The sequence below is a fragment of the Kogia breviceps genome, chromosome 5 (assembly GCF_026419965.1).
Source record: "Kogia breviceps isolate mKogBre1 chromosome 5, mKogBre1 haplotype 1, whole genome shotgun sequence".
Lineage (NCBI taxonomy): Eukaryota > Metazoa > Chordata > Mammalia > Artiodactyla > Physeteridae > Kogia > Kogia breviceps.
This window is the reverse complement of record NC_081314.1, coordinates 67,051,027-67,061,882: the sequence shown is the minus strand read 5'-3', so window position 1 is coordinate 67,061,882 and position 10,856 is coordinate 67,051,027. Positions and strand designations below refer to the sequence as shown.

General features: G+C 39.8%; 1 protein-coding gene across 1 annotated transcript; it reads left to right on the top strand.

Moving 5' to 3' along the window:
* Nucleotides 1-1,383: 1,383 nt before the first annotated feature.
* Nucleotides 1,384-2,451, top strand: LOC131757244 (SNRPN upstream reading frame protein-like). The gene is made up of 2 exons (XM_067035338.1): nt 1,384-1,702; nt 2,409-2,451. Exon 1 carries the CDS (start codon nt 1,428-1,430, stop codon nt 1,644-1,646), a length of 219 nt encoding a protein of 72 aa, XP_066891439.1. The 5' UTR covers nt 1,384-1,427; the 3' UTR covers nt 1,647-1,702; nt 2,409-2,451.
* The last annotated feature ends 8,405 nt before the right edge of the window (nt 2,452-10,856 follow it).

Below are 10,856 nucleotides of genomic sequence, written 5' to 3'. Positions count from 1 at the left end.
CATCTATCAGAAGACAATATTGAATTCAATAAAATGCAGCTTTATGTTGTTTACATAAAATGCACCGAAAACAAAGTGACAAGGAAAGATGGGAAATAAGTACCCTGAAAGATGCACAAGAAAATGGGGAACTAGGTGGCTGGAAACAAAGATAGAAGGGAGACATGTTTTACTCTATTGTACCTTTTAATATTTGTACCTTGTAAGTATATAAAAGAAAAACTATAAGTACGCAGAGAACTTGAATAAAATACTTCTAGCACACACACAGAGGATTTGAATAATCCAATTAGTAAGCTCTATTTATAAATGTACATATAAATAGGGAATATATACTTTCTTTAAAGAAAAGAATTATTTATTTGGCTGTGTCGGATCTTAAAACAGTTGCAAAATCAATCATGAATCCGGCCAGAAAGAAACTATAAATTCAAAAAGTTTCTGATTTAAAGATCATGCTCTCTGATGATAATCCAAGAAACTGGAAATTAACAATGAGAAGGTAACAATAACAAAACCTGCTTATCCATGGATATAAGAAACATTCTCCCGGGACTTCCCTGGTGGTCCAGTGGGTTAGATTTCATGCTCCCAATGCAGGGGGCACGGGTTCGATCCCTGGTTCAGGAACCAGATCCCAAATGCATGCCACAACTAGGAAGTCCTTATGCCACAACTAAAGATCTCACGTTCCACAATGAAGATCCCGCGTTCCACAGCAAAGACCTGGAGCTGCCAAAATAAATAAATATTTTTTTTAAAAAAGAAAGAAACAGGGGAAATATTTTTTTTAAAAAAGAAAGAAACACTCTCCTAAATAGTTTTTAGATCAAGGAGGAAATAAAAACTGAAATTATGAACTGTCTAGGAAGTAATAAAGAGGAGAATGCTTCATTCTAAAACATAGAATGCAGCTCAAACTGTGTCAGAGTAAAATTTATAGAAAGAATAAGAATATTTTAATTGAGAATTCAACTTAGAAAATAAAAGAATAGTGCTTCCCTGGTGGTGCAGTGGTTAAGAATCTGCCTGCCAATGCAGGGGACACGGGTTCGATCCCTGGTCTGGGAAAATCCCACATGCTGTGGAGCAGCTAAGCCCCTGCGCCACGGCTACTGAGCCTGCGCTCTAGAGCCTGTATGCCACAACTACTGAAGGCTGTGCACCTAGAGCCCATGCTCTGCAACAGGAGAAGCCACCGCAGTGAGAAGCCCACGCACCGCAACGAAGAGTAGCCCCCGCTCCCCGCAACTAGAGAAAGCCCACACACAGCAATGAAGACCCAACGCAGCCAAAAATAAATAAATAAATAAACAAATTAATCTAAAAAAATTTTTTTAAGAAGAAAATAAAAGAATAAAATGGGTAGAGTGGAGCTGGTGCCGGGGATGCCTAACGGTGTGTTCTGAGGAGCGGCCAGCGGTGCGATGGAGCGGGCCAGGGACCATTTACACCTGAGACGGACCACAGAACAGCACGTACCAGAGGTAGAAGTCCAAGTCAAACGGAAAAGAACAGCTTCAGTGAGCAACCAGGAGTGTCACCTGTATCCAAGGCGATCTCAGCAGCAGCAGCAAGTACCTGTGGTGGATTTCCAGGCGGAACTGGGACAGGCTTTCTTAGCTGAGACACCAAGAGGTGGTTAAAGCAGTATTGGAACACCCAGGTAGCTGATTCCAAGAGAGAAAACAAAACAAAACAGGTTAGAGCTGATGCAGTCATGATCAAGAATAAAGAACTAATTAAAAGGTAGGGTGTTTGGAAGTCAGTTAATTATTTGGGATATGTCCAAAGAAATTTTTTTTTCTTAAAGGCTTCATACAAATAAACACATAGCAGAAAGTTTAAAAAAGTAAAAGCAGGATCTTAATGCTTTTACCCTGATACTTGTCATGTATTACTTTCTAGACATTGTATAGTTCTTGCTTTTTTAGGTAGTTTTATTCATATTTAACTTGTACTGATTTTCAACTTAACATATGAAAAATATTTCATTATAAATAGCTGCTGAATATCCTGCTAATATGTTTTATAATTTCTTTTTCTGAGAGACTTCATTTTTTCTGCTGGTAGTTTGAAATAAAGCTTCAGTGAATTGCTTTGCATAAAACTTTAGATAGGATCATTTCCTTGGATATGCAGGTGTAAAAATAAATTGAGTCAAGGAATTTGAAATTAAGGTACATTTTCTGAATTATATTATGAATTATTATATTAGTCTGTTGTCATGAAAAAATATAGTGCCAGTTACACTTTCATCTTCATTGCTTATGTTAATTATATATAATTTGTTTCTATTGAATTATAAATACACATCACATCCATTAGCAAATGAGAAGCTAAGTATTTCCCGTGCTTATTTACTAATTATTTTTTTGTTTTATTTTTTTCTTACCTTTTTTTACCAGTGTGTTTGAATCAGCTGACAATGTAATAAAACTATTAATCTATGATCTTTCAATGTTACCTAGATTTATTTACAGTGTGTCTTCTTGTGTTGGTTGCTTAGATTTTTAGGAAAACGCTATTAATTTTGATTTAATACTTTATTTTTCCTTTCTGACTTTTTAAAAATTAAGATCTCAATCCAAAGGGTTTAATATATACTTTTTAGAAACTATGAGAGGAAAGGGGTTTATAGATGAGTTTTCTTCTAGATTTTCTTTATTTCTATTTTGAAATATAACCCCCTCAACTCAAATTAATTAGGCCTGTTTATGGCCATCATTTTGAATTTTAAAGCAAAATCCTTTACCCAGCACTCTCCAGTAATTGATTGGATTTGATTGCAAGACAGTGGAATTGATTTCAGGGGATAGAATCTGATCATTGTCCTCAGCTGTTCCCTAGAGTAAGGGCATTTTTAAATGAGTAAGTGTGCATAATTGACTACTTCTAACCAAGAATTTTTTGGCTCCTCAGTGCAGTTTACATACTCTTATAAGTTCCTGAGTGAAGTATTATTTAAATTATACATTATGATCTGTAAGTAGGGCCATCCAATTTTCTGAGTTTCAAGTGCTCGTTTCATCTAAACAGTACTAGGTACTAGGATTGTTATAGAGCAGGAGTTGGTAAAGTATCTGGCCCATTTATTGCCTGTTTTTGTAAGTTTATTGGCACACAGCCATGTCTATTTATTTACGTATGGCCTGTGGCTGTTACTGGCAGTACAGTGGCAGGATGGGAGTATTTGTGACAGATTGAATGGCAGGCAAAGCCTAAAATATTTATTATCTTTCCCTTTAAAAGAAAAAGTTGGCTAATCCCTCTCTTAGAGAACCACTTTCAAAGATGAAAACACTAAGGTGGAGCCAATAGGGGAGTGGTGATAATATACAGTGTGGTGAAGGGGGAAAGGGGTTGTAGAAGGAGTATATGAAGTAAATATTCCAGGGTAGAGAACCAAATGAATTTCTGGGATAAGGGTCAGGTCTAAGACTAGTGCTAAAGTCTGCTATGCATGTAAATGGGTAAAGGCATTTTAACAGTTGATATGTTTTCTTTTTCATTATAAAAATCTAAATCATGTGAGTGATAGCCAAGAAAAATGCGAAAGTAAACCACAGACTTTAAATACCTGTGTTTCAACTGCAGCAGCATGAGGTTGAATTTTCTTTCATTTTGCCCTTTTGCTTTTGTTTTGAAAATATAGTTAATTGTAATCATGCTTTTAAACGATTCCACTTATATGTATATCATTAATGTTCCTTCATTTTATTACATAGTACTCACAATTATCATTTGTAATGAATAAATGATGGTCCATTCAAAAAAAAGAATAAAATGAAACAAAATAAATTAGGAGAGTATTAAGATGAAATCAGTACAAGATAATGAAAAAGACGAATAAAAGGATCTACAAGTAAGAAGTACGTATTTCAAAATGCCTAAGAGAGGGCTTCCCTGGTGGCGCAGTGGTTGAGAATCCGCCTGCTGATGCAGGGGACACGGGTTCGTGCCCCGGTCTGGGAAGATCTCACATGCCTCGGAGCGACTGGGCCCGTGAGCCATGGCCGCTGCACCTGCGCGTCCGGAGCCTGTGCTCCACAACGGGAGAGGCCACAACAGTGAGAGGCCCGCGTACCACGAAAAAAAAAAAAAAATGCCTAAGAGAATTAAAACTTCTCAGACAGGAATGCCTCTTTGTTCCTGCATTCTGTTGCTTCCCTCAGCCCTCCCACGTGGTTCTAGGCTCCCCTTTATGTCTTCTGCATAGCAGACCTACCTCCTCTGCCTGCTTAACTTGTCCCAATAAATCATTTTGCAGAGAACTCTGGCTCTTTGTCATGTTTTGGGGTAAAAAGTTAACTATCCAGGACTGATAGTTTCAAAATATCATCTGTGCATCCCTTTTCCTGTGATAAAGCTTTGATGACAATCCAATGTGACAAGCAAGAAGAGAAGGTTCTGGCCTCTGGAAGAAGTGGTAAGACTGAGAAACCCTGAAACTTGGAAGATACCATTTGGTAGAGATTGTAGGCAACTCTACAAGCAAGGAAGGAAGGAAAAAGCAAGGGCCTCTGAGCTCACGTAGAAGATGATCTGATCATATAGGTTGGTGCCCACAGACATCTTTGGGGTGGACTTGTTGATGCCCAGGAGCTCCCATTCTCCATCCCAGTCTGAACCATGTCCTGGGATGTGTCTGCTATTTCCCATACTTCTTTTTCCATGCCCAGCAACATGTTCTCCACTGAAAGGAAGATCCAAATTATTTTCCAAGGATAAAATCTCCTGTTGACTCAACTGCACTCTCTTCTTCTGTCCTTTCATTCAACAGATATTTTTGAGTGCCTACCATATGTCAGGAAATTTTCTAGGAGCTGGGGATGGAAATGCACAAGGTAGACTTGGGTTCTGCCTTTGTGGAAAATATTTAAGTATCCAAAGAGCCTTAAATTTTGCTGCTGTTGGTCCGCATATACTAATAAAATCTTTCTTTAAAAAATAAATTTATTTATTTTTGGCCACGTTGGGTCTTCATTGCTGTGTGTGGGCTTTCTCTAGCTGCGGGGAGCAGAGGCTACTCTTCGTTGCGGTGCGTGGGCTTCTCATTGCAGCGGCTTCTCTTGTTGCAGAGCATGGGCTCTAGGCACACGGGCTTCAGTAGTGGCTCGCGGGCTTAGTTGCTCTGCGGCATGTGGGATCTTCCCGGACCAGGGCTTGAACCTGTGTCCCCTGCATTGGAAGGAGGATTCTCAACCACTGCGCCACCAGGGAAGCCCCTCATAATTTCTTTATATTTTATTTTCTGTTACTTTATTGGTTGCTCTCATTCACCCCCACCCCTGAGACTCTACTGCAACTCACCTGTGCAGAGAAATGAGCTGAAGGTGAGGGTGCAGTTCTGCTGGTCAAAGGGGAAGTAGAAGATGTCCAGGCTACAGATGCTCACCAACTTCGTGGGTTTCTAATACCTGATGTGACCTTCATTATTTATATATGCCTGGAAGCCTTTTGGGGTCTTATCCACATCCATGCTGTAAGAGATAGACTTGAAGTTCCTTGTGTCCATTTCTTCATAAACTTTGATCCTTCCGCTTTCCCACTTCTGTGTGAAGTTACTGGTGATCAGAGAAATCCTCTCATTTCTGCAGAAGGAATGCGATTCAGAGTTGAAAGATCAACTCTGAGCTATAATTTCCTCAGTGTGAAATAAGGGTAGTAGTGGGATTTAATAAAATAAGGCATGTAAAAGGACTTTGTGGACTGTAATGCTGTTTATAGGTGTTATGTATTAGTCTCTAGTGTGGTTTCAACTGTCTTCAGGCCCCTTTCACCAGTCTCTACTGAAAGGACACCTTGAACAAGCCCTTGGGTGAAGCCAAGAGACTTAGTGGTCATCCTCTCCTTGGCAGGTGCCACGCACCATCCTTTCTCGTCTCTGGGATGATCTTTCCAAGCTCTCCTTTCCAAAGCTGGCAGCCTTCTCTGGAAACTGTTTTCAAGGATTATCCAATTCCGTGGGCTGGGGGACTCGTCTAGTCTCAGGGCGTTTACAACGGCAGCAGCTGCAGTTTGTGGAACCACAGCCAGAACAGAGGTCTCTATGCACATTAAATAAAAATTTGTACTAGATCGGCACTTCTCAAATCTCACTGTGCATACAAAACACCTGGGCATTGTGTTGAAATGCAGATTCTGATTCACTAGGTAGGGTGACTAACTCATCCTGCTTTGCCTGAGACTTTCTTGGATTTAGCGAAGTTCCATGTTCTGAGAATTCCGCAGTCTTGGGCACGCTGGGATTGTTAGTCACGCTAGGAGGGGCCCAAGATCAAGTGCATTTCTAAGCTTCCAGGTGGTGCAGTCAGCCAGTGCTGCCCATCTGGGAACCACACTTTGAGAGCAAGGTTAGATGATTATGACTATTCTTCTGCTCCACTCTCCTTCCTTCCAACCAGGCTTTTCAAGTTGGAAGCTTAATTCATTTACTTTGATTTTCCCTTCATTTTCTAATTAAAGAACCTAAGATAGAAATTTTCCACTGAGTTATATTGATACTTTGGCTACATTTCATAGACATTTGTATGTAGTGCTCTTCATTCTAATTTCTACTTAGTTGTTTTATTTTCTCTTTAGTCCAACATATTTAGAAGTTTAATTTTAAATTTCTAAGAAATAAGGTTTTGGGGGGTGGGGGCTACCTTTTGTAGTTTCTATTTTCTTGTATTATAGTAAGAGATTGTGGTCTAGATAATTTTTGCTTTCCTTCCTTTCCTTCTTTGTGGCCAAAAGTATGGTCAGTTTGGGGGAATATTCCATGTGTGTCAGAAAATACCAATGCATGTTCATTGGTACAAAGTTTGATATGTTTATTAAATCAAGTTTCTTAAAAATCACTATATGTTTATTCTTTTTGACTTGATTTTTGAAAGCAGTTTATTGATGCCTTTCACCATGATTGTGGATTTTTAAATTTTTCCCTCATGCATTTCAAAGTTATGTTCTTGGGTACATAAAGGGTCATAATCATTATATCTTTGTTTAAAATCCATTCTGACTGTAAATGAAGGCAGAGAATAAACAGTGTTTCCAGCCACAGAAATGACAAGAGCTGTAGCTGTTCATCCTGCCAAAAGAATTTCCTGTTTCCAGTATGTTGCTGGTACAAAGACTACCCATTTTTGTTTATCAACCCCCAAGGTATATAAAAGTTGTGCTGTGATCAAGTCCAACATTATAGGTCAAGGACAAAATCTTGATCAAAACAGAAGTGTTAGGCCATGGGCAGGAGAGTTCACGGCAGGATTGGATTAGAGTAGTGCTTCTCAACCCTGGCTCTATCTTAGAATCACTTGAGGAGCTTAAAAAATACTGATGCTTGGGTTCTATCCAGTCAGAACCTCTGGAACTGGAGCCTGGACACTGGTGTACAGCCAGGGGAGAGAATCACTGGGTGAGAAGAAAAGAAATTATCTTCCTTGTGCTCTAATACCTCATCCTGCTGAACTGGACAGAGCTTCTTTGAGATCCCCATGAGGCAAATGCCATATAGGAACGATGGAGGGGGCTGCAATGTGGTTAAGGGCTTTGGGGGCTGCCTTGCCAGGGGCTGGGAAAAGATTAAGGATACTAAGGAGGGCTAGAAGGGTCAGTACTCACCACGTCTAGGATGGCGGACACAGTGAAGAAGATGTTAACCAGGGTGGGATGCTGAAGTTGGTGACTGGACAGAAGGCCTTCCTGTCAAACACTGAATCCAGGGCTGTAGTATACACCCCGTGCTGGCCAAACCCTGAGCAATCGATTATGAAAGTTCGGCTCCTTCCTGTAGTCAACACAGAATGTGTGAGAATTGGGAGAGAACTCTTGTGTTCTCTATATGAGAGAGGTCCCAGGGCAGGAGCTTGAGGGTAGCCTGTGATATTAATGATACCTAATATTTATAGAGCATTGAAATGTGCCAGGTATAATCTAAGCCCCTTAAATGGATTACCTCATTTAATCCTCCCAAGCCTCTATCAGGTAGAAACTATTTTTATCCTCATATAATAAATGAGTTAATTGAGGTGCAATAAGAGGAAGTAAATTTCTGAGGTCAAATAGATAATAAGAGGCAGGAACTGGACTTGATTTGAGCCTGGGTTTCTCTGATGCTTCTGTACCCTACACCCCCAGGGATGAGATGGAGAATGGGGGAAGAGGATCACCGTGATCCAGATGATGGGCATTTCCCACCAAGGCCAGGGAGAATGGGTTGGGTGGAAGGCAAATGATGGAAGCTAACGTGGTAAGCTGAGTTAGGGCTCCAGCCTCCTTGCTAATGTTTCTGTCTCCATGCAAAGCATGCCCAAATCTATATGCAAACTGAGCCCTGGGGTAGCGATAGCCATCAGATAGGATTACATTCCTGGAGCCCCAAAGAGAACACATCTATTTCACCTTAACTGCCCCAACCTGCCTTCTCCCTATTTTGCCACTCAACCTTATATCAGCTTTCTAGTTTGAGCTTTTGAGGTGTTGCCTTCCCCTTTGTTCTGACTAATAGAGATTTTAATTTTCTTCTGGTGGAAATTCATTACAGGAGTAACAACCTGGACTGAGAAAGATGGTTGATGATCTCTGTGCCAAGGACATCAAGCCTTATCCTTCCAAAGTGACAGTGCTCTCCAGGCAAATCCTTGAATCATTCTGTGAGCTTGAGGTTCAGTTTGCTTTTAAGACTTTCTCTCTCAGCTGTTTCACTACAATGTGTATGGTTGTGGATTAGCTGATATTTACTATATTCAGATCTTGGTGTGATCTCTCAGTGTGATGATTCATCTCCTTAATTCTGGAAATTTCTCAGTTATTAAAAAACATTGTATTTCTTCTATTATTTCTCTAATTAGACATATATTGGATCATTCCTTCTATCTCAACATGCCTCTTAACCTCTTGTATTAGTTTCCTATTGCTTTTGTAACAAATCACAAACTTACTGGCTGAAAAAAAACCCATATTTATTATTTTACAGTTCTGTAGGCCAGAAGTCTAAAATTAGTCTCTCGGGGCTAAGATCAGTGTTTTGGTGTGGCTGCATTCTTTCTGGAGGCTCCAGGAGCAAATCCATTTCCTTGTCTTTTCCAGGTTTTAGAGTCTGCCTGCATTTTTAGTTCATGGTCCCATTTCTCTGTCTTTAGAGCCACCAAGATTGGGCTACTTCTTTCATGCTAATGCTCTTCCACTTATAAGAACCCGTTATTTTATTGGGTCCACCTAGATAATCCAGGCTAATCTCATCAAGGCCAGTTGATTAACAACCTAATTCCATCTGCAACCTTAATTCCCCCCTTTCCATGTAACCTAACATATTTATAAGTTTTAGAGATTTGGATGTGGACATCTTGGGGGGACCATTATTCTGCCTACCACACCTCTTTCCTATTTTCCACCTCTATATCTGTGTCCCTCCTGATTTCCTCAGAGCTAGCTTCCAGGTAACAAATTCTCTTCTTAGCTGTGTTAAACTACCATCTAGTTTGTCTACTGAGTTTTCAATTTCGATGATTATGCTTTTCATTTCTGAAAGTTCTATTTGGTTATTTAAAAACTCAATTGCTTCTTTCTTCCTTTCTTTTGTGTCTTTCATTTTGGTTTTCAATCCTTTTTAATCTTTTATTATTTGGAACTGTTAAAGAAAAACCAAAGCAGAGGCCACAGTTTGAATATATCCCTAGACCAAACACTCATAGTCATGTAATCAAAATTTAAAACTGTTATGATTTCTCTGAGATGCCTACTTTGACATTAAATGAAACGTAAGCTTTGTTCATGTCAGTGTGACCTTACAGTTTCCTAGCTTATCAGCTATAAACACTGCAAGCTTATGCAGTGACAAAGAATGTAAGTTTCTAGTAACCAATCATAATAGAAAACAATGTACTATTCATGCTTTATAAACTGAGCTGTAACTGCTGAGGGCCAAGCTTCCTAACCACTTTTGGTTGGAAGTCTCCGTATTCTCAGTTAGTTTCTTGCTCAATGAAATATTCACATGAAGTAAAGTTCTCTGAATTTTCTTTTGACAGAACATATTTATTTTACAATTTCAGATTGTTTTATTACAACTAGTTCTTGGTATGCTAAGAGTTTTGCTAACTTTGTCTCATTGTGGTTTGTTTCCTCATGTGATTTGTAATTCTTGATTGTAAACTCATCTTCATTAGATTATTTCAGTGGGTGTTTCATGTGCCTTGGGTTGTGAAGCTTCCCTACAGAGAAAATTTTCATTTTCCTCTGTCATGGCCTTGAAAGTTTTACCAGGTCTAAGCCATTTGTGTGTGTGTGTGTGTGTGTGTGTGTGTGTGTGTGTGTGTGTGTGTGTGAATTTTTAAGAATCCTGCATCATATGATTAATGTAAATTCAGACTCCATACCAATATGTGAAACAGCTTTGGTGTAACAATTCCTTGCATATGACTTTTCCTCGCCACCTCTGGCCCCAAGTTCTTGGCTGCATTTTAGATTCTGAGATTGGGTGAGTAGTGGATGGCATGTTGGAAAACCCAGAGCTGGTATGTTAAGAATATGTAGATTATGACCTACTGAATAAGGAGGCACAAACCACCCACACTGGTCAGCAGGTAGCTGCTCCCTTTGCATCTGAGTTCCCACTTTAGGGAAGTGAAAACCCCTGGGGCCATTTTGATTGAAGGCTTGGTTTCAGTGCAGTCACATAAAGGAAGTAAAGCTACAAGGTTTATTACTTACAAATCCCAGAACAAGGGTGCAGTGAGCTGGGGAAGGGCAGTCCTTCCTCCGAGGTCACAAGTGAGCAGGAGATAAGAGCAGGGTAGCAAGCACCTATTACTCATGAGTTGGTTGGGGCAGAAGTCACTAATTTTGAAAGTGGGTCCATAGGCTCAACT